Genomic DNA, 24,604 nt, shown 5'->3' with positions numbered 1-24,604 from the left:
TGTGTTTGCGCCACTGCACTCCAGCCTGGACAGCAAAGTAAGACCCTGTCTCAAAAAAATAATAATAAAAATTGAAATCAGGTAGTTCCATTTTATTATTGTTTTCCAAAATTGTTTTAGCTATTTATTCTATTTATTCTAGTTCCTTTGCCTTTCCACATACATTAAACAAAAAAAATCTTTTCTACATCTTCAAAAACTTTTGCTGGCATTTTGATAGGAATTTTGTTAAACCTGTATATCAATTAAAGGAGTATTGACATCATTACTATGTTGAGTCTTCAGTCCATGAGCTTGAAATGTCTCTTTCTTTAGATCTTTAATTTCCTTTCTTTTTTGAGACAGGGTCTCACTCTGTCACCCAGGCTAGAGTGCAGTGGTGTGATTTTGGCTCACTACAACCTTTGCCTCCCAGACTCAAGTGATCCTCCCACCTCAGCCTCCCAAGTAGCTGGGACTACAGGCTACCATGCCCAGTTAATTTTTTGTATTTTTTTTTTTGTAGAGATGGGGTCTTGCCCAGGCTGTCTTGAACTCCTGGACTCAAGCCATCTGTCTGCCTCGGCCTCCCAAAGTACTAGGATTGTAGGCATGAGCCACTGTGCCCAGCTGATCTTTGATTTCTTACAATAATCTTTTGTAGCTTTTAGCTTATAAGTCCTGTACATGTTTTGTTAAACTTACACCTAAGTATTTTGATTTTTTGAGTGATTATAAATGGTACTGCATTTAAATTTTTGGTTTTCATGTTTGTTGCTAGTATATGGAAATACAATTGATTTTTCTTTTCTTAAAAAAAATTTTTTTTGAGACAGGGTCTCACTTTGTCACCCAGGCTGGAGTGCAGTGGTGCAATCATAGCTCACTGCAGCCTCAAACTCCTGTGCTCAAGTGATCCTCCCACCTCAGCCTCCCAGGTAGCTGGGACTACAGGCACATGTCACCAAGCCCCACTAATTTTTTAAAAAAATTTATTCGTAGAGATGGGGGTCTCACTATGTTGCCGAGGCAGGTTTCGAACTCCTGGGTTTAAGGGATCCTTCCATCTTGGCCTCCCAAAGTCCTGCAGTTACAGGTGTGTGCCCCCTTGTTCGGCTGTGTTGGCATCTGCTCATTGTGTTTTCTTTTCTTTTCTTTTTTTTTTTTTTGAGATGAAGTTTTGCTCTTGTTGCCCCAGCTGGAGTGCAATGGCGTGATCTCGGCTCACCACAACCTCTGCCTCCCGGTTTCAAGCGATTCTCCCGCCTTAGCCTCCGAGTAGCTGGGATTATAGGCATGTGCCACCATGCCCGGCTAATTTTTGTATTTTTAATAGAGATGGGGTTTCACCATGTTGGTCAGGCTGGTCTTGAACTCCTGACCTCAGGTGATCCACCCACTTTGGCCTCCCAAAGTGCTGGGATTACAGGCGCGAGCCACCACGCCCGGCTGTTGACTGTGTTTTCTCATTGAAGTTTAGATTTTCCCATTTCTTGGTATAATGAGTGCTTTTTGGTGGAAACCTGGACTTTGGGGTGTCATAAGACTCTGGATCTTATTTAAATCTTGTGTTTTAGCAGGCTTCCTGACCCACTTTGGCAGGGGAAGGGGATGCCTCTTCATTATTGCCAAGTAGGGGTGGAAGTGCAGGTTTTCCACTTGGCCTTTGTTGACACGTGGAGGGAGGTTGTTTGGCACAAGTGGGAGTTCAGGCTCTCCAGTTGGCCTCCAGGGATACCACCCTTGCTGGGATGGGGAGGGGACCTCCACTGATATGTGGGGTGGGAGGTGGCTTTGTTGCAACTGAGTGACGTTGAAAGTCCTGACTCTCCACTTGGCTCCCTATGGGGACAAGAGTGACTTTATTTTCAATGCGAATCCGCTAACTCCAATTCCAGGAATGCCTCCAAAATGTCTAGTTGATGTATTACTCTTTATACAGGATCACCTATTCACCGTAACTTTTGCCTTTTTACAGAAACAACCCTTGATGCTGTTGCAGAAATCATAGGTTGTGACACCCACAGCATTCTCTCAACCATCTACACATTCCTCCGAGAGTAAGTATATTTTTTCCCCAAGATATAAGCCCTGGTTCTGGGGGGCTACTGTGTGGAGATCCACCTGCCTTGTGGACACCCAAGACCATGCTTCTGTCTGTAAGCTCCCTCTAATAATTATCCTATATGGACAAACTGGATTTGTCTGCTTCCTACGTTTTCTCAGCTCCTTGGGCATTTAGGGGTGGCTTTGGGGGTGGCTTTCATGGAACACTCTCTCTGACACCACCCCAGGGAAGAGGATGAGTGCTTTCTTACAATTAAGTGGGGTAGAAGTCCAGGTTCTCCATATGGTTTCCACTGATACCATGCTGGGGGAGAGTCTCCTCACCTCTCAGTGGGAATGAAAATCCAGCCCTCGGGTGGCTCACGCCTATAATCCCAGCACTTTAGGAGGCCGAGGTGGGTGGATCACAGGGTCAAGAGATCAAGACCAACCTGGCCAATATGGTGAAACCCCGTCTCTACTAAAAATACAAAAATTAGCCAGGCGTGGTGGCGTGAGCCTGTAATCCCAGCTACTCAGGAGGCTGAGGCAGGAGAATTGCTTGAACCCAGGAGGCAGAGGTTGCAGTGAGCCGAGATTGTGCCACTGCACTCCAGCTTGGGTGAGAGAACGAGACTCCGTCTCAAAAAAAAAAAGAAAAAAGAAAAAGAAAAAGAAAATCTAGCCCTCCACTTGGCCTTCTCTGACACCATGCCAGGGAGAGGGGACGGTGGTGCCTCTTTACAGCCTAGCATGGGTGGCAGTCTAGGCTTTCCAAGAGGCAAGCATGGGGATGGGGCTTTTTCTGTGGTTTGGGCTGGATTAGAGCCATTATTGTGTAAACGTTTTCTTTCCTCTGAGGCTGCCCATTTCCTGGTCCTGTGGCTAGAGAAAGAAGGCTTTTCTTAGGGCATTGTCTTTGCCTGTCAGCATTTCCAGGTTGCTTGCTTCCTAGCACCCAGTCTGGGATATATAAGGCGACACCCACCATGTTGTTCCTTGGGTCCCAGGGTGGCTAGCTGGTTTGCCTTCTCTCCAACTTTCGGAGTCTTAGATTGTTTTATATATAATGCCCACAATTTTTAGTTGTACTTAGTAAAAGGAATAGGGAAAATTGTGTCTAGTTCATCTTCCTGGAAACAAAAATCTTCCATCTTGTTTTCATAGAAGGCAAGGCCATAGAACTGTGCTAACCACTGGAATCTATTTGTTTTGTTTGTTTGTTTGAGAGGGAGTCTCGCTGTGTTGCCCAGGCTGGAGTGCAGTGGCATGATCTCTGCTCACTGCAACCTCCACCTCCTGGTTTCAAGTGATTCTCCTGCCTCAGCCTCCTGAGTAGCTGGGACTACAGGTAAACGACACCATGCCTAGCTGATTTTTTTGTATTTTTAGTAGATGGGGTTTCCCCATGTTGGCCAGGCTGATCTCAAACTCCCGACCTCAGGTGATCCGCCTGCCTCAGCCTTCCAAAGTGCTGGATTACAGGTGTGAGCCACTGCACCCGGCCCACTGGAATACTTTTTGTATAATATCCTGGCTGTGAAGTTAGAGTTCTTACACTTGCATTTGGCAGATGCAATTCAAATTGGTTACCAAAACTTTGAAATATATTGAGTTGCTTCTAAAACAAATTCCATGCAGGATTGAAGAGTGGGTAGGCTAAGAGGGTAGCAGGCCTGGGAAATGAACCCCAGGAAACTGACTTAGTCATGCAATGAAGACTCAGGTGTTACCAGTGGAGAGTGTCCAGGTTCTTGGCGTTTTGAACAAACAATTGGACGAAACGCACAAACAAAGCAAGGAAAGAATGATGCAACAAAAGCAGAGCTTTATTGAAAACAAAAGCACACTCCACAGGGTGGGAGCCTGCCTAGCAGGTGGCTCAAGAGCCTGGTTACAGAATTTTCTGGAGTTTAAATACCCTCTAGAGGGTTCCCGTTGGTTACTTGGTGTACACTCTATGTAAAAGAAGTAGTGGCCTGTGATCACCCTGATTGGTTGCAAGAGGGGACCAATGAGAGGTACCTTCAATTTTTCATCTGCCAGGCAGAAAAGCGGGGCAGGTTGCAAAGGGACTAGCTTCTGTTCCTTTTGTTACCTGGGCATGGAAAGTTCGGGTTTTCCTTTTGATTTAGTTCTAGGAAGTCAGCGTGAATTGGCCTTAGGTTCCCTGCCTCCAGACCCTATGTTTCTGCCTTACGGTTCACACTGGGTTTGTTACAAGGATATTCAAACTTTGTGAATTGGCAAGCAGGAATCTAGAGTTTCCAGAACAATGGAGAGGGGCCAGGAAGGTATAAAAACTTTTGTGAAAACGTCAAAAATAAATATTTAGTTAAAAATAAAATTTCCCATTTTCAGATTTTGTGAATATCTATAAGAATTTCCAGGATATATTAATTCGCTAAAGTTAATAAAAGCAAGAAACAGAAGGACGTTTCAGAATGCTATTGTTTGTGTAACAAGGGGGTGCTGAATACATACATAATTGCTTGGTAATGAATAAACTGGCTCTGGAAGGACACACATAGCTAATAGCATCGTTACCTAGGGGGAGGTGAAGTGGGTCCTGGAGAACAGAAAGGGAGATTTTCCACCTTACACACATTTGCCATCTTATGAATTTGAACGATAAGAGTCCCCCCGCCCCTTCCTTCCTCTGCCCTGCCCCTTCCTTCCTCTGCCCTTTACTCTCTCAATATCCTCTTTTCATGTTTTTTTTTTTTTTAATCACTTCAGGTCCTTTAAAAAATTTATTTGCAAGAAGTACGTATATATTCTGAATAAAATTCATTTTCAGATATATGTATTACAAATATCTTGTCTGTTCTATTGTCTTTCCCTTTTCTCAATGGGGTCTTGTCGGTGTCTTATAGTTACTGACACCCAATTTATCAGCCTTTTCCTTTAGGACTGGCACTTTTTGTGTTCTGCTAAAACGTTATTTTCCTCTCTTATGGTCATAATATTCTGCGATTTTATTGTCTAGAGTTGTATTGTTCACATTCAGGTCTACCATCCGTCTAGAATTATTTTACTTGAGATAGGAGTCAAGGTTCATTTCCCCCCAATCAACCTTCAATTGACCTAGCACTATATATTGAAAAAACTCTTCTTATTGCATTACAGTGGCTACTTGTAGGAGGAAAAAGTGACTACATAGCTGCAGGTCTGTTTCTGGCCTCTCTCTTTTTCATTCATCGTTTTTACCTTTGTGCCAGTTATCACACTGTTCTGATTACTTTGGCACTATAATCATCTTGATAACTGTATCGTGAATTCTCCAACTATGTTCTTCGCCGGAAGTCCACGGAACACCAACCCCGACCTTCGGAATTTCCCTCCGGAAGATGAAGGCACTGTAGTTATGCGGGTGGACCCTATCAGATCTCGGGTCCATCGGGTCCTGTGTACACCTTGAGGGACGCCCACCCGACGCGCATGCGCACCCTCAATGCTGTGATTGGACGGAGCCCCGCCGGCTGCTTATACGTCACTTCCGAGGCGGGAGGATGAAGTTGATTGACTATGGTCTCTCCGGCAACCAGGTAGGGGCTGGGGAAGAAGGAACCTCCGAGATGAGGGGATAGGGTCTGGCCTTGAGCTGAGGCGGCGCCCCGGCCTGGGTGAGGGGAAGCGGTGTAGTGGTCGAGCTAAGACCACGGGCGGCTTCCGGATCCCCGCGACGCCGAACTCTGAAGGAAGACTCAGCCCAGGCGCTGGGACCAGGGCCCTGGTTCCGGCGAGTGCGTGGCGGGGAAACCCGACTGTCGCCGAGGTGTCTTGAGTCCAGTTACCGCTGCTGGGAATGGGTGTCGCGCCGGGTGCTGTGTGTGAAAGGCCTCTGCGCCCAAAGGGCTCCTGGCTTCAGCCTGTTTATTCCCGCATTTCTGCGCGAGGTAGGGGAGGCTCCGCAGCGTCTGCGAGTGGCAGGACCGAGGGTTGAGCGCTGGGGGCCATGGCACCTTAGCCAGTGACGGCGAGTTAGGACTAGCAAAGGAAGTCCGGTTTTTCAGAAGGCAGGAGGAGGGTGCTGACTCGAGCGTCCACGGGAATGGCTGTTTGAGATGTCTTGCTCTTCCAGTACTTACTCTGCGGCTTCCTGGCTGTGCGGCTTTGGGCAAATGTTTTAAACTCTGAGTATTTCTTCAGCTGTAACTTTGGGAGTAACAAGCCCACTCATAAGGTTGTTGTGAAGCGTAAATGAGACTGCGCGTGCAAGGTGCTCAGCTGGTGTCTGGCACATAGTAGGTATTCAACAAATGGTAGCCACATAATGCTCTTTTTTTCAGTTTCCAAACCTTCGATTTAGTGATTGGAGAATCGTGAAGTTACTTTTGAAGTAACGTTTGGGTTTCATACACTCATACATTTAGTAAGCAGAATTCTTGCTTACACTGTTGCCGATTGCAACAGTGTGTTTGCATAATGGAAGCTATGTTTGTGCCTTTGTCAAGGGTGTGGAATATGCCTTCCCTACCATGTACATGTCCCCGTTTCTCCATTCCTTAATAATAGTTGATATTTTTTGAGTGTTTGCTATGTTACAGGCACTGTACTAATCCCTTTACTGAATTATTCAATCCTGTAATAACCCTAATCATAGGAACTATAATTTTTATTTATGGAGGGAGAAATGGGCTTAGGGATTTTAAGAAATTTATCCAAAGGCATAGAGCTATTAGCTAGGCAAGGTGGCACACGCCTGTAGTCCCAGCTATTTGTTGGGGCTGAGGCAAGTGGATTGCTTGAACCTGGGAGACAGGCTGCAGTGAGACGAGATCACGCCATTGCATTAAAGTCTGGGTGACAAAGTGAGACCCTGTCTTGGCTGGGCGCAGTGGCTCACACGTGTAATCCCAGCACTTTAGGAGGCTGAGGCGGGCGGATCACCTGAGGTCAGGAGTTCGAGACCAGCCTGGCCAACGTGGTGAAACCCCGTCTCTATTAAAAAATACAAAAATTGGCTGGGCGCGGTGGCTCACGCCTGTATTTCCAGCACTTTGGGAGGCCAAGGCGGGCGGATCACGAGGTCAGGACATCGAGACCATCCTGGCTAACATGGTGAAACCCCGTCTCTACTAAAAAAATTCAAAAAAATTGGCTGGGCTTGGTGGCGGGCGCCTGTAGTCCCAGCTACTAGGGAGGCTGAGGCAGGAGGATGGCGTGGGCGGCGGAGCTTGCAGTGAGCCGAGATCCCGCCGCTGCACTCCAGCCTGGGCGACATAGTGAGACTCTGTCTTAAAACAAACAAACAAACAAAAATTAGCCGGGCGTGGTCGTGGGCGCCTGTAATCCCAGCTACTCCGGAGGCTTTGGCAGGAGAATCGCTTGAACCTGGGAGGCAGAGGTTGCAGTGAGCCGAGATCCCGCCACTGCATTCCAGCCTGGGCGACAAGAGTGAGATTCCGTCTTAAAAAAAAAAAAAAAAAAAAAAAGTGAGACCCTGTCTCAAACAACAACAACAACAGCAACAAACAACAACAAAGGCATAGAGCTAGTAAAGGCCGATCCAATGCCATGCCACTCCAGAGCCTAGCGCTTGGCTACAAATTTCATTCATTCCTTCAGATACTTATTGAACGTTTACAGTGTACCAGCATTGTGCTGGGTGTTGTGGATACAATGATGATCAAAACAGATAAAGCCCCTGTCTTTAAATTGCTTATAAATCTAGCAAGGGAGATAGTAAATATATAAATAAAACTAAATATTAATTACGATTGTGATGCATGCTGTGGAGGACAGTAGAGGGTGCTGTGAGGATACATAATGGAGTCACCGGCATGCGGAGGGGGAAATGAGGAGAGACAGGGAAGGCTTTCCCAAGAAAATAATATTTAGCTGAGACTTCAAGGACTGAGTTGGAGTTAAATTGGACAAAGAGCTAACAGGAGGAGGGAAGGGCATGTGTGAAGTCTTGAGACTAGGAGGAGCTTGTATCTTGTTACTTAAAGACCCGTGTGAGGCTGAATGTGGTGGCTCACACCTATAATCCCAGCGCTTTGGGAGGCTGAGGTGGGAGGATCATGTGAGGCCAGGAGTTTGAGACTAGCCTAGGCAACATAGGAAGACCCCATTTCTACAAAAAATAAAAAATTATCTAGGCGTGCGGGTGTGTACCTGTTGTCCCAGTTACTCAGAAGGCTGAGTCAGGAGGATCACTTGAGCCCAGGAGTTTGCGGCTGCAGTAAACTGTGATAATACTAGGGCACTCCAGCCTGGGCAACAGAGTAAGACCCTGACTCAAAAAAAAAAAAAAAAAAAAAAAGAAAAAGAAAAAGAAAAAAATAAGCATTAAACCAGACTGGGATGTATTATGGATAATATGCTAATGCAGTTTCTTTCAGAAAAGAAATCCCACCACTTATTTGTATGCAGCTGAGCAGATACAACCCATTATGTAGTCCTCAAGATTAATGGTAATTTGTCCTCTTATAAGAAGACTTGACAGCACCATTTGCTGTACATGTTTTCATAGTTCATTCTAAATTCACCTGGTAATTGGGTTGGTCATCTGTGCTACCTAGTTACTTTTTTCCAAAGGAAAACATGAAACAGCTCTATGATAAAACAAGTAGTTGAGGTGCCTAGGCTAAACTTCCACAGTGATAGGGATAGGGCTGGGGCATTGTCTTCCTGGATATTTCCATTTAAAATAGGGGGTTTGGCTGAGCACGGTGGCTCATGCCTGTAATCCCAGTACTTTGGGAGGCTGAGGAGGGCAGATCACCTGAGGTCAGGAGTTCGAGACCAGCCTGGCCAACATGGCGAACCCCGTCTCTATTAAAAATACAAAAATGTGTGGTGGCGTGTGCCTGTAATCCCAGCTACTCAGGAGGCTGAGGCAGGAGAATCGCTTGAACTGGGAAGCAGAGGTTGCAATGAGTCGAGATTGTGTCACTGTACTCCAGCCTGGGCTACAGAGTGAGACTCCATCTCAAAAATAAATAAATAAATAAACGTATGTATGTATGTACACACGTATGTAAAGGGGGGGTTCCAGGCCCTTCAGAAAAACAGTCCTGGGTTTTACTGTATTTACTGGGTTTAAACAAGCTAAGCTAGGGGTAGTTTATTTAGCCTTTAAAAAGATTTGCATCCATATCAAAGGGACAGAGGAATAATTTATAAATACTGGGTTTTTCAAAGAAATGCTGTGAGGAAAAGGAAGGAGAGAAGATCTCTTTCCCTTTGGAAACAGTGAAAATTCAGTTTTAAAATTTTTACTATATGTTTGCATGACAACTAAAAAAAAATTTACTTACAGTACAGTAAAATGTTGGACTAGAGCAACATCCATAATGTTGGATGGTGTAGGGATTATTCATTCCCACCCCATTATACACATAAGAAACCTTTCTTTGGTAGCCAATGTTATTTTAATGCAAAAATGAACTCTCTATTCTGGAAGGCCATAAGCATGAGGGTGAAAATTGGGATTGAATGGTGTGTAAATTCAGTTTGAAAGCTTCTTGCCACCCACCCAGATAGGAAATACAACAAATTCCTTAGGATTTTACCTGAGCTCTCCCTCCTATCTTCTAAAGTTCCCAGTAACATGAGGCTTGGCCATTTAAACTGCCTAGTGGAGGGGGAGGTCTGTGATGGCCACTGAATTTGCTACTGGAGAAGAGTCTTGATCCAGACCTCAAGAGAGGGTTCTTGGATCTTGTGTAAGAAATAATTTGAGGCCAATCCATAGAGAAAAGTGAAAGCAAGTTTATTAGAAAAGTAAAGAAACAAGAGAATGGCTACTCCACAGGCAAAGCAGCCCTGAGGGCTGCTGGCTGGCCACTTTTATGGTCATTTCCTGATTATATGCTAAAGAAGGGGTGGATTATTCGTGAATTTTCTAGGAAAGGGGTGGGTAATTCCTGGAACTGAGAGTTCCTCCCCTTCATAGACTATATAGGGTAACTTCTTGACATTGCCATGGCATTTGTAAACTGTTATGGTGCTGGTAGGAGTGTCTTTTAGCGTGCTAATGCCTTATAATTAGCATATAATGAGCAGTGAGGATGACCAGAGGTCACTTTCATTGCCATTTTCCATTTGGTGGGTTTTGGCCGGCTTCTTTACCTCAGCCTGCTTTATCAGCAAGGTCTTTGTGACCTGTATCTTATGTGACCTCCTATCTCATCTTGTGATTTAGAATGCCTAACCTGGGAATGCAGCCCAGTAGGTCTCAGCCTTATTTTACCCAGCCTCTATTCAAAATAGAGTTGCTCTGGTTCAGATGACTGATAAATTGATTGAATATTGCTTACCAGTGGTTTGAGCTTCCTTGCTGTACTTAGCTAGTGTTTTATTAAGTAAGGCTATGTTTGTACTAGGAACACTAAGTTCTGAAGGCGATATAAATTTTTCCAGTTTATATGAGCAGCACTTAGTGGTCATTAAATTGGATACTACTACATTAAGAAACTACCATTGCAGAATTCTCTATGAGTATGGCATTATAATCCAGATTGGTTTAAAATGTTAGCTAAACTGAATCAAAGAAACTGTACTGAGTTCCTGTTAAGCAGCTAACTTGTTTATGTTCAATTGTTGCTTAGAAGCCTTTGTATTCTGTTTGAGTTGTTAAAAGAAAAACTTCAGACAAACTAAATTCAACAGAGTTTAACTGAACAAAGAATGATTTGCAGATCAGCAGCCTCTGGAACTAGAATAGGTTCAGAGTGACTCTGGGGTAGCTACATGGTTGGATAGTATTTGTGGACAGAAACAGCAAAGTGACATACAGAAAATGGAAGTGAGGTACAGGCCAGGCCCAGTGGCTTACACCTATAATCCCAGCACTTTAGGAGGCCAAGGCAGGAGGATTGCTTGAGCCCAGGAGTTTGAGACCACCCTGGGCAACATAGGGAGACCCCATCTCTTAAAAAAAAAAAAAAAAAAAAAAAATATATATATATATATATATATATAGATAGATAGATAGATAGATAGATAGATAGATATAGATATGCAGGTGTACCACTCATGCCTGTGGTCCTAGCTACTCAGGAAACTGAGGTGGGAGGATCGCTTGAACCTGGGAGGTTGAGGCTGCAGTGAGCTATGATCACACCACTGCACCCCAGCCTAGGTGGCAGAGGGAGACCTTGTCTCAAAAAAACAAAAAACAAAAAACAGGGAAGTGAGGTGTAGAAAGAGCTAGATTGGTTGCAGCCTAGTGTTTGCCTTATTTGAGCAGTTGGCTGCCTATGACTGGCTGAAACTGGGCTGCTGTGATTGGCTGAGACTGGGCTACTTGTTACAAGAGTAGGTTAAAGTTTGTTTGCACATCCAGTTAGGTTACAGGTCACTAGCTATGGAGGAACATTTAGGCTAAACTTAAAATATGTAAGGAGGCAGCTTTAGGCTAAGCTTCTTATAACAAGGTGATTAGAGCTAAGCTTAGGGATCTCTCATCTCTTAGACAGTATTAGAATCCTTCCTGTTTAAAGTTCCAGCTAAAGGATTTTTTTTTTTTACATGACCCCCTATTTGATGCACTTAAGAGTTAAGAATGTGGGCTTCAGAGTCTGAGTACATTGGTTGAAATCTCTTTTCCACCATTTGCTAGCCATGTGACTTCAGGTAATTTTCTTATTTAGCAAATGAAAATAACTGTCATACCTACCTCAGGATTGTTGTGAGGATGAAATGAGATCATGGGTATGGAGAATGTGTATTTCAGTGTCTGGCACATTGCAAATACTTAAAAAAGTTAGTAATTATTATTAATATTTTTCCTTTTCAATAGCCATGTATGGTACTGTGAACCCAGAAAATCTGAGACAGGTCTTAGTTAATTCAGAGAGTTTATTTTGCCAAGGTTGAGGATGTGCCCATGACACAGCCTCAGGAGGTCCTGATGACATGTGCCCAGGGTGGTCAGGGCACAACTTGGTTTTATACGTTTTAGGGAGACATGAGACATCAATCAATATATGTAAGAAGTACTTTAATTCCATCTAGAAAGGCAGGACCACTCAAAGTGGGGCCCCCCTCAGGGGCTTCCAGGTCACAGATAGGTGAGAGACAAATGGTTGCATTCTTTTGAGTTTCTGATGAGCCTTCCAAAGGAGGCAATCAGAATATGCATCTATCTCTGTGAGACTTTGAGTAGAATGGGAGGCAGGTTTGCCCTGAACAGTTCCCAGCCAGAAGGAGCCCAAGATATTTTCCTTTCACATTTCCCCACTTTTCTTTTTTAAAATCATTTGGAGAAAGCATTTTAGAAGAAAATGAATCTCTTGTCTCAAGTTTCATCTGATCTCTCATGGCTAGGATGGTTTATTCCTAGATAGTTAGGTCCTGAAAGCTCATTCTTAGCAGGTTGTGAAGTCTCATGTCCTGTGAAGAGAAAATGGGGGGAGGAAGGGAGAAAAACAACAACAAACAAAAGAACAATCCTGGAAAAATCGATATTGGCCACATTACTCTGAAGTCCACACATTAGTAGGCAGGTATGAAAGTGGCTTATGTATGTAAATAGGTTGCTGTTATTTTCTTCTGAAGTGTAAGTTGTCTGGCTTCAGTTTGCAGGGCTTTAAGAAAGCACAGCTTAGTTTTCAGTGACTCCAAATTAGGAAAAATGGAAAAAAAAAAAAAAGGAAAAAAACTGAAAACATTATTTTGAAGACTTATAGCCAAGAAAAATTAGAATTCAGTTCAAACTGTAGAAAATAATAAAAATTGAAAAAACATTAGGCAAGACTAGACTCCAACAACAGGTTTACTATAGTTTTGAAACATAATTTTTCTCTCTCTGGTTTCCCAATTTTGCCAAAGACAAGTCACGCTAGGACTGGTTTGCTTTATTATACTTGACCTAATTATTTGTGTACAGTGCAGCAAGAATAATTTTTTTTACATACACTTTTAAATTGCTTTGATGGAACTTGTTCCATAGGAGGAATCTCAGATAAGACTTTCTAAAGCTGAGCCATGATTTGTGTCGTCAAATACCTATAAGCTGGGTGAATTTCCTCACCTCTTTAGGTTCCAAGATAAACCTGGGGCTTCTGGGACTGTCAGAAAGTGACATTCTTTACTTACCACAGGTCAGAAACCCTGTACATGGACTGTATACACAAAATATGAGGCCAGTTTTTCCAGGGGCTTTATTGGCTCTATATGTCACGTTTGATTCCTTAAAGGAAAGCACTCCATTCCAGTCAAAGCCTTGGTAAAATAACCAGTTTCTCCAATTGTGTCCTGCTACAAATGAAAACACAGTCTTACAGCACTGATGCAAATAACTGTATTGCCATAAGAATACTCATAAATAGTTTCCAGATTCTGGAGTAATCAGGTAGAGAGAAACAAATATGCTCCAAATTTTGTTCATAGGAGTATGCTGAATTGTTAAAAGCTGTCAGTAGTGTAGAGGTGGGTTGCCCCTCCACACCTGTGGGTGTTTCTCGTAAGGTGGAACGAGAGACTTGGGAAAGAAAAAGACACAGAGACAAAGTATAGAGAAAGAAATAAGGGGACCCAGGGAACCAGCATTCAGCATATGGAGGATCCCGCCAGCCTCTGAGTTCCCTTAGTATTTATTGATCATTCGTGGGTGTTTCTCGAAGAGGGGGTTGTGTCGGGGTCACAAGACAATAGTGGGGTGAGGGTCAGCAGACAAACACGTGAACAAAGGTCTTTGCATCATAGACAATGTAAAGGATTAAGTGCTGTGCTTTTAGATATGCATACACATAAACATCTCAATGCTTTACAAAGCAGTATTGCTGCCCGCAGGTCCCACCTCCAGCCCTAAGGCGGTTTCTCCCTATCTCAGTAGATGGGACATACAATCGGGTTTTATACCGAGACATTCCATTGCCCAGGGACAGGCAGGAGACAGATGCCTTCCTCTTGTCTCAACTGCAAGAGGCATGCCTTCCTCTTATACTAATCCTCCTCAGCACAGACCCTTTACGGGTGTCGGGCTGGGGGACGGTCAGGTCTTTCCCTTCCCACGAGGCCATATTTCAGACTATCACATGAGGAGAAACCTTGGACAATACCTGGCTTTCCTAGGCAGAGGTCCCTGCGGCCTTCCGCAGTTTTTGTGTCCCTGGGTACTTGAGATTAGGGAGTGGTGATGACTCTTAAGGAGCATGCTGCCTTCAAGCATCTGTTTAACAAAGCACATCTTGCACCGCCCTTAATCCATTTAACTCTGAGTTGACACAGCACATGTTTCAGAGAGCACGGGGTTGGGGGTAAAGTTATAGATTAACAGAATCTCAAGGCAGATGAATTTTTCTTAGTACAGAACAAAATGGAGTCTCCTATGTCTACTTCTTTCTACACAGACACAGTAACAATCTGATCTCTCTTGCTTTTCCCCACACAGTAGCTCAAAAGAAAAGTTTTGAGACTCTGAAAAACAAAACAAAGGATCAGCAAACATTTTAAGCAAAAATTCAGTCCATGCAGTTAATTCCTGTTCTGCTTGATACTCAAGAACATTTTAGCTCTCCGTGAGTCCTGGAAGTTTTTCCTCTATTCTGATATCACAATCTCTAAAGTTATGAGAAACCTGCATTCAAGAGCACCTGTTAGAGTTTTGTAGCTGATTATAAAATCACCTTCTAAAGAGGACCAAAACAAGACAACAATTGTCTGTGGATGACAAAAAGTTTTAGGGCAGCCATAGTCAAAGACACAATTGACAAGGAAATTTGTTACCTCTGTGACACACAATAATTTTAACATAACAATTATGATTATTACTGATAATGTATACTAAGTTATATCAGAATTATAGGAGTTTCACATAATTTTGGAACACATACCAATAACATATTTATACAAATACAGCCCAAAGGAAACCAAACACCATTTCATATTTGACAATGCCTCCTGTATAATTTTTGGACCAGATAAGCCAAATTATGTTATTTTTTTGGACTTTAGGGAACCTCTAATGTCTTAAAGGATTAATTAGGTCAGAAAAAGACATAATTTATGATTTGATTTGGGAAAGTTTGTCAAATATCAAAGATTTTAAACACTTGATATCACAAAATAGGATCACAGGTCTTTGTAAAATAAGTCATCCATTTAACCAAAATGATAAGGATTTCAAAAACAAAAAGGTGAAAACCTTTATTTGTTGAGAGAGAAGAATTAATTTTGCAAACAATAAGCCTTAATAAAACCAGCATGAAGCCAATTAAATTTGTTTTTCAAAATTTTATAAATAATCTATAAGATTTTAATCTTGACCGTAAGATATAGCTTCCATAAGCCTTTTATAACCTTTATTAAGGAGTTGGTTAATGCTTCGAGAAAACCTAACTAATCTGACACAGGGGCCCATATGCTGGTCTTGCATCAGTGTGCCTTTGACATTAATAATTAATTTATAGAGAAACTGAACTTATTTTATCTTTCAAAATTGGCCGTTACAATCTTACGTGCCCACCTCTTCCACAATAGTCCCTGGGCTTTGAGGAGTTGAATAGCTTTAACTTCTTGCCCTGTGTCTCAGGAATGCAGTTTATTTTGATGGACATCTTCTATGGGGCCTGAAGACAAGGCTTTAATTGCAGTCAGTGTTTAAGATTTAGCAAGACTGGCTGGGGATGGTGACTCATGCCTATAATCCCAGCACTTTGGGAGGCCGAGGCGGGTGGATCACCTGAGGTCAGGAGTTCGAGACTAGCCTGGCTAACATGGTGAAACCCCGTCTCTACTAATAATACCAAAAAAATTAGCTGGGTGTGGTGGTGCACACCTGTAATCTCAGCTACTTGAGAGGCTGAGGCAGGAGAATCACTTGAACCCAGGAGGTGGAGGTTGCAGTGAGCCGAGATCACACCATTGCACTCCAGCCTGGGCAACAAGAGCAAAACTCCATTAAAAAAAAAAGATTTAGCAAGACTTGGTGTCCTGTTTTAGATCCAGTACTCAAAACCCTGTAACTCAATGTCACAAGGACTTTAAAAGCACATACAGGAAGATACATGGAGGCTGAATCGCTTGAACCTGGGAGGTGGAGGTTGTGGTGAGCCGAGATCACACCTTTGCACTCCAGCCTGGGCAATGAATGAAACTCCGTCTCAAAAGAAAAAAAAAGAAAAGGTTTTGTGGGGTTTGTTTGTTTGTTTGTTTGTTTGTTTGTTTGTTTTGAGATGGAGCCTTGCTCTGTTGCCCAGACTGAAGTGCAGTGGCCCGACCTTGGCTCACTGCAACCTCCGCCTCCCAGGTTCAAGCGATTCATTCTCCTGCCTCAGACTCCTGAGTAGCTGGGATTACAGGCGTGTGCCACCATGCCCAGCTAATTTTTGTATTTTTAGTAGAGACAGGGTTTCACCATGTTAGCCAGACTGGTCTTGAACTCCCGACCTCAGGTGATCTGCCCATTTCAGCCTCCCAAAGTGCTGGGATTACAGGTGTGAGCCACCGCACCCAGTCAAAAAAAGTTTTTTAATCTCAGCTTTTTTATTTCTAAGCAAACCAAAACTTAATAATAATATGGCAACTTGGTCATATTAAAGTTTTTTGGCTTTTAAAATTTTTTTTATTTTTATTTCCTTTTTTTTTTTTGTGAGACAGAGTCTCACTCTATCACCCAGGCTGGAGTGCAGTGGTATAATCTCAGCTCACTGCAACCTCTGCCCCCAGGGTTCATGCAGTTCTCCTGTCTCAGTCTCCTGTGTAGCTGGGATTACAGGTGCCTGCCATCATGCCTGAGTAATTTGTGTATTTTTAGTAGAGACAGGGTTTCACTATTCTGGCCAGGCTGGTCTTGAACTCCTGACCTCAGGTGATCCACCTGCCTTGGCCTCCTAAACTGCTGGAATTATAGGAATTATAGGCGTGAGCCACTGGGCCTGCCCATTTTTCTTTTTTGTCTTTTTTTTTTTTTTTGAGACAGAGTCTCACTCTGTCGCCCAGGCCCAGGTGCGGTGGCGTGATCTCTGCTCACTGCAAGCTCCACCCCCTGGGTTCACGCCATTCTCTTGCCTCAGCCTCCCCCTAGCTGGGACTACAGGCACCCACCACTACACCCAGCTAATTTTTTGTATATTTAGTAAGATGGGGTTTCACCGTGTTAGCCAGGATGGTCTCGATCTCCTGACTTCGTGATCCACCCGCCTTGGCCTCCCAAAGTGCTGGAATTACAGCTGCACCCGGCCTCAGATTCTTGATAACCTGTTTTACAACCCTGGGCAGCTGTCAGCTACGTAGCCTTAAATTTGCATGTTAAAGGAACCAACTCAGGTGAAAGTCAAATAGCAAAGTTTACATTATAAGGTGCGGAGAGAAAAAGTTTGGGTTATAGAAATTTTAAAGGCCTTTTAAATACACACACACACACACACCCTGACACCCTATAGCTTTTACTTCAGAACTTTTTGCCACGAGATAAATAGAAATTTACTGGCTTGCAAAAATATCTTGTTGGATCTAAACAGTGGTTTTTATCTTAATAGAAAAATAACAGCAGATTGAGAGCAGGCAGAAAAGAAAAAATAGAGAAAAAGAGTACTTAGGAACTCTGTAGTTTGCAGGTCAACCTTAGGCCTCCTTTTCCTTAATGTGAATGTGCACAAAGACCATATTATTTCCATTTTACATAAACTTTGGCAAGTAGAGGTGCCATAAAACCTATGGAATGCTCAAAAGGGGGTCATTCTCCTTTTCTCCTCATTCTTCAATTATTTGCTTCCTGCCCTTTTTCTTTTTTTTCTTAAAAGGGGGAACTGAGCTGTAGCCTAGGGTTTTTGTGTGGTGGATCAGTATGTGCTCCTTGTGGGCAGGACTACACAGTATGTCACCACTGAGTCGCTTCCACCCTTTTACATGTCTCAGTTTCTCTCTCCAGAGGTCTGTGACCTCAGAGAGGGCTCAGAACGCTGGGTGATCAGTCCTTATATGCGATTCCTGGACGAGCCATTTTAAAAATTAATTTCTGTTGGGGATTTCCCTGCAAGGCTGCTGCATGTCATTGTCGGGGGCGGAACTTAACCCCCAGACACCCCCAGGAGGCCACCGGTCACCCAGGGTGCCTTCTGGCTGGGAGGAGCAAAACACCCTTTTTCTTCTCAACTGACAAAACTCAGTCTCTCATTAACATAAGAAAACAGCAGTTCAGTTCCTCACACAAATGCACACAGAAAAACTGAATTAAGATTAAATTTGAGAGAAAAAGCAATAGGGAAGAGCCTTTAGAATGCATCTCTGAACTAGAATTAGGATCCTTAACAACTTCAGACAGGAACAAATAGCAAAAACAAACACACACACAAAACAGCAATAGGATCACTGAGCGCTCCAATGGTAAGGAGGAATTACGACCAGTTAGTTGTTAATATTAACTTTAACCAAGACAAACCCCAGTTCAGTTACTTACCTAGGGATGAGTCTCAGGCTGAAGACTGGTTTCTACCAGCAGGAAAGCAAAAAAAAAAAAAAACAAAGCAACCTCATCTCAAACTCCACAAAGGAGTTACTGCCTTCCATCATTATGGAAGCAGGAAAATTACTTGCCTTGTGCTGGAAGCAGGTAAAACTCCAAAAAAAAAAAAAAGAGGAGTTATACAGCAAAATAAACTTTAGATCTCGATCAAATTTTGGGAGATCAGGGATTCTCTGGAGGGAGTGCTCTCAGATCCCAGCAAATCGTCCTATTGGTTTGTGCCATAAAGGTAGCTGATGCTGGTACCAAGCACCAATAGGAAATTTGTCAAAGGTCAAGGGCATCTCCACTCAGAATACCCCCATGGTTACCAAAATGTGAACCCAGAAAATCTGAGACAGGTCTCAGTTAATTTAGAAAGTTTAGTTTGCCAAGGTTGAGGTGTAGCAGGACAAGCTGCGGACAAAACCCCTCAGACACCAAGATAGTGAAGGGAGTGGCTTTCATCGGCTGGGAGCATCGGCAGGCTAGTGTCTTAAAATCCGAGCTCTTCAGGTGCTCAACTTCTGTCCCTTTTAAGGACTCACAACTCTAAGGGGGTCCACGTGAGAGGGTCATGATCGATTGAGCAAGCCAGAGGGTACGTGACAGGGGCTGCAAGCACCGGTGGTCAGAATGAAACAGAACAGAACGGGAGGTTTCACAATGTCTTTCCATACGGTGTCTGGAATCTATAGATAACATCAGTTGCTAGGTCAGGGGTCGAATTTTAACTACCAGGCTTAGGTCAGGCCGGCCCAGGCCTGGTTTCCGGTCTGGTTCCTAGGCGCCGGGCTACCTGTCTTTAGTTTCTCTTCTCTTTCCTTTTCTGAGTATAAAACAATATGAGAGGGTCTCTCTCTTCCTTCAGAGGATGTGCCCATGACACAGCCTCAGAAAGTCCTGAAGACATGTGCCCAAGGTGGTTGGGGAACAGCTTAGTTTTATACATTTTAGGAAGACATGAGACATCAATCAGTATATGTAAGAAGTACATTAGTTCCATCCAGAAATGCAGGGACAACTCAAAGCAAGCAAGCTCTCCCACCCCCTCACCCCCCTCCTCCGCCCCGCCGTTACCCTGGGGGCTTCCAGGTCACAGGTAGGTGAGAGACAATTGGTAACATTCTTTTGAGTTTCTGAAGTCTTTCCAAAGGAGGCAATCAGAATATGCATCTATCTCTGTGAGCAAAGGGATGGCTATGAATAGAATAGGTCGATTTGTCTTGAGCAGTTCCTAGCTTGAAGGAGCCCAAGATATTTTCCTTTCACAGTAATAGGCTAAAAATTACTTGGGGTTTTGTTTGTATGTTTGTTTTGAGGTGGAGTCTTGCTATGTTGCCCAGACTGGAGTGCCGTGGCGCAATCTTGGCTCATCACAACCTCCACCTCCTGGGTTCAAGTGATTCTCTTGCCTCAGCCTCCTGAGCAGCTAGGATTACAGGCATCTGCCACCACGCCCAGCTAATTTTTGTATTTTTAGTAGAGACAGGGTTTCACCATGTTGGCCAGGCTAGTCTTGAACTCGACCTCAGGTGATCCGCCCACCTCGGCTTCCCGAAGTGCTGGGATTACAGGTGTGAGCCACCGCACCCAGCCTAATTTTTGTATTTTTAGTAGAGATGGGGTTTCACCATGTTGGCCAAGCTGGTCTTGAACTCCTGATCTCAAGTGATCTGCAGCCTTGGCCTCCCAAAATGCTGGGATTACAGGCGTGAGCCACTGTGTCTATCCAAAATTACTTGCTTTTAAAGTATGATTTGGACATCTGTGTAATATTGTTTCACTCAAAGCTGTCATGTGAGAAATAGCCACAGGATGGGCAAAATGTTAATTATATTAGAAATAAAAACGTACTTCAGATTTGTGAAGTTGGCATATATAGTGTTTTCTACAACATTTTCAAAGGAATGAAGGATTGTGACATTACAGCATTTTGTAATATATAAAAAGCACCTGAAAGGAGCATAGTTCCTCTCTCCCTATCAATTGTCAAGTATTTACAGAGGGTCAGTTTTTTTCCTCTCATTTTAACCCACGAGATTTACAAATTATGACAGTAAAATAGTGGTTCTCATATACCTGTGTGTGCCCCTTCTGAGGATCCAGTCTGGCAGCTTGCACAAAAGAGTTGTAGTTATTGCTGACTGCTGACTCTTTGGGGTAGCAATTGGGGTGCTGAAATCCCAGTTACTGAAAACAAGAAGATTACAGCGAGGGAGCCTAACATGTTAAAAGTGTTTGCTCTTTTTCACATCTGCTTTTCATTTGCTTATCATTTCAGATGTTTATTCAGCATCAAGCTTGTGCATGGCACAGGAAACAGAGAGATGAATCAAGTGGCCTTTCTTAGGCCACCAGAGAGAGACCACCTGTGGACAGGTCAAGTGCAACCAAGGATTCTAGGAGCTATGGCAGGAGGCTCCAGACAATTCTGGGCTTTCTCATGATCTAATTTCTTACTATCAGGTTGAGAAACACTCACCTGATGTAGACATGCAGCAGTAGAGGATGCTTGTAGCAGCTGAGGACAGGTCTGAGGACAGATCATTCCAGCAGACTCCATTCAACATGTAATGCTTTATAGTGAATGAGGAACTGTTACCTCTTTAGGTCTTATCTTATAAGTGCCTAGAGATGCAGGTAGAATGAGAATCTACTCATTCTGGAGGTGAGAAAACTGGGGCCCAAAGGGGATAAGTTCCCAAATCAAACAGAGGAAGTAAATGGTGGCAACATTTTTACTCCAAATAAGTTGCTCCAACATGCAGTAACTATAAATCTAATAAGCATTTCATTTGTCATGCTGGACTACCTTAGTTTAAGGAATCTAGATTTATGGAAACCCAGGTTTACTGATTCACCCAAGTTTAAATGGTGAATATTTGCATTGCAGAAGGATTTTCCAGGCTGGGCATGGTGACTCACGCCTGTAATCCCAGCACTCTGAGAGGCCAAGGTGGGTGGATCACCTAAGGTCAGGAGTTCAAGACCAGCCTGGCCAACATGGTGAAATGCTGTCTCTACTAAAAATACAAAAATTAGCCAGGCATAGTGGTGTGTGCCTGTAATCCCAGCTACGTGGGAAGCTGAGGCAGAGGAACCGCTTGAACCCAGGAGGCAGATGTTGCAGTGATCCCAGATCGCGCCACTGCCCTCCAGCCTGGGTGACAGAGTGAGACTCTATCTCAAAAAATAATAATAATAATAATAAGATTTTCCAATAAAAGTAGGTATTGTAACTTGGAGTGTACAGATGGGCTTCAAGGGTTTTGTAGGTCTCCTGAAATCATTTCCACAATTTTGTATATACTTACCTTTTGGCAGACATAGTAATAATCAGATTTCCAAAGGAATCTATACAGAGAAATGGTAGAGACCCCCACCACTCTAGTGGATTAAAAAAAACCTGTAGGCCATGCATGGTGGCTCACGCTTGTAATCCCAGCACTTTGGGAGGCCGAGGTGGGCGGATCACGAGGTCAGGAGATTGAGACCATCCTGGCTAACATGGTGAAACCCAATCTCTACTAAAAATACAAAAAATTAGCCAGGCATGGTGGCGGGTGCCTGTAGTCCCAGCTACTCAGGTGGCTGAGGCAGGAGAATGGCATGAACCCAGGAGGTGGTGCTTGGAGTAAGCCGGGATCGCGCCACTGCATTCCAGCCTGGGCGACAGAGCGAGACACCGTCTCAAAAAAAAAAAAAGAAAATCAACCTGTAAATTTCTAAATTATAGTACTTAATGGAGTGCTTCTCAGTAACTCTTCAGAAAATGTGTTTAAAAAGAAAACATTTAAATGCAGGTTTATGGGAAAATGTTACATTTCTTAGTATGTTCCATGTGGTAGAATATTGTACTGTGTAGAAGCATCTCAATTAATGAAAAGGGGAATTTTAAAAGGTCACTTCATTTTCCATTGCTGGATAAGGAGAGATAAAGAAATTTAAACTACAGATGGTTCCCAACTTATGATGGTTCTACTCAACCATTTTTCAACTTTATGATGGTGCAAAAGTCATATGCATGTAGAAACTATACTCAAGTACCTATACACCCATTCTGTTTTTCACTTTCAGTACAGTATTAATAAATCACATGAAATAATCAACACTTTATTATAAAATAGGTTTATCTGAGATGATTTTGCCTAACTGTAGGCTAATGTAAGCATTCTGAGCATGTTTAAGTTAGGTTAGGCTAAGGTATAATGTTTAGTAGGTTAGGTGTATTCAATGTATTTTTATTTATGGTATTTTCAACTTATGATGGGTTTATTGAGACAATCCCATGTAAATTGAGGAGCATCTGTAGTTGATTTGGTTGCCCATTAATGTTGGGCACAAGGAAGAATAATAATTTATCCATTTTCTTCGTTCGTTCTCTTTACTGTTTCTTATATTACCTAACACCCCCTCAGATAGATAACCCAGCAGTTGTGGTAATAATATCATTTAACTAGACCAAATAAAAGGCCTCCTAACCTACATATAAGCCTGGGCACTGTAGCATAGTACATGTTTGTAATCCCAGCACTTTGGGAGGCTGAGGCAGGCAGATTGCCTGAACTCAGGAGCTCAAGACCAACCTGGGAAACATGGCAAAACCAGATCTCTACAGAAAATTATCTGGGCACACTGGTGTGCACCTGTAGTCCCAGCTACTCGGGAGGTTGTGGTGAGAGGATCATTTGAGCCCCGGAGGTCAAGGCTGCAGTGAGCTGAGATCACACTACTGCACTCCAGCCTGGGTGACAGAGTGAGACCTTGTCTCAGAAAACAAAAACAAAACAGAAAACAAAAAACATGCAATACCTATTTAATCCTTTCTGCAGTCTTATAAGGCAGATATTAGATACATTTTGCAGATGAGGAAACTGGCAGAAACATTAAGTAACTTGTTCAAAGGCACTCACTTAGTATGATGTTGGTATTTGATCCAAGGTCTGCCTGGTTCCAACAATAGTTTGCTATATCAAGCATTTGAAATGGTCATTCATATCTCAAATTTATTTATATCTCAGTAGAAAAATGGCAGCTAGCAACTTGATCTTAAGCAAGAAGCAAGTCAGACTTGAATTTAAAGAGAAATTATTTTATGGAAAAAACAATGAATTGCAAGAAACAAAATGTGGTTTCTTACTGAATAAGAAGGAAGATGTGGTTGGACAACTATAGCAACTGACCCCAGGCCAAGGGTACTGGTTAAAGTGAGGAAACGTTAATTCTTACAACAAGAGGAAAGTTTTGCAATGATCTACTGTCTTTTTCTCATAAACTTGGAATTAAGGATATTTCCTTTTTCCCCAAACGTTTTTTATTTAACTTGGCAAATATAATGTCTTAAAAGGCATCTCTTCTTGAAAGTTTCTAATTGACGTGCACTACTATGAAGACATTTGGATAGGATTATTTCAGAGACATAATTTCTTTTTTATTTTATTTTATTTTTTATTTTTTATTTTTTATTGATCATTCTTGGGTGTTTCTCGCAGAGGGGGATTTGGCAGGGTTATAGGACAATAGTGGAGGGAAGGTCAGCAGATAAACAAGTGAACAAAGTTCTCTGGTTTTCCTAGGCAGAGGACCCTGCGGCCTTCCGCAGTGTTTGTGTCCCTGGGTACTTGAGATTAGGGAGTGGTGATGGCTCTTACGAGCATGCTGCCTTCAAGCATCTGTTTAACAAAGCACATCTTGCACCGCCCTTAATCCATTCAACCCTGAGTGGATACAGCACATGTTTCAGAGAGCACAGGGTTGGGGGTAGGGTCACAGATCAACAGGATCCCAAGGCAGAAGAATTTTTTCTTAGTACAGAACAAAATGAAAAGTCTCCCATGTCTACCTCTTTCTACACAGACACGGCAACCATCCGATTTCTCAATCTTTTCCCCACCTTTCCCCCTTTTCTATTCCACAAAACCGCCATTGTGATCATGGCCCGTTCTCAATGAGCTGTTGGGTACACCTCCCAGACGGGGTGGTGGCCGGGCAGAGGCGCCTCTCACCTCCCGGACGGGGCGGCTGGCCGGGCAGGGGGCTGACCCCCCCACCTCCCTCCTGGACGGGGCGGCTGGACGGGCAGAGGGGCTCCTCACTTCCCAGTAGGGGCGGCCGGGCAGAGGCGCCCGTCACCTCCCGGATGGGGCGGCTGGCCAGGCGGGGGGCTGACCCCCC

General features: G+C 43.4%; 1 protein-coding gene across 4 annotated transcripts in view; it reads left to right on the top strand.

The window, feature by feature from the left end:
- Positions 1-4,759: 4,759 nt before the first annotated feature.
- DHRS7B (dehydrogenase/reductase 7B) overlaps positions 4,760-24,604 on the top strand; it is a 67,504-nt gene continuing 47,659 nt past the window's right edge. For 2 of the 4 annotated variants that reach the window (XR_010133832.1, XM_019028442.4), the window contains exon 1: positions 5,510-5,573. Coding sequence is in view for 2 of the 4 variants with exons in the window: in XM_019028442.4 (XP_018883987.3) it covers positions 5,554-5,573 (20 nt within the window). In the remaining 2 variants the exon portion in view is untranslated. Of the gene's footprint in view, positions 5,574-24,604 lie in introns of all 4 variants that reach the window. The other 2 variants (XR_010133831.1, XM_031010824.3) reach the window with 2 other exon arrangements.

This window comes from Gorilla gorilla, chromosome 4 (assembly GCF_029281585.2).
Source record: "Gorilla gorilla gorilla isolate KB3781 chromosome 4, NHGRI_mGorGor1-v2.1_pri, whole genome shotgun sequence".
Classification (NCBI taxonomy): Eukaryota; Metazoa; Chordata; class Mammalia; order Primates; family Hominidae; genus Gorilla; species Gorilla gorilla.
The sequence above is the reverse complement of the archived record's forward strand: the minus strand, read 5'-3'. Positions and strand labels throughout refer to the sequence as shown.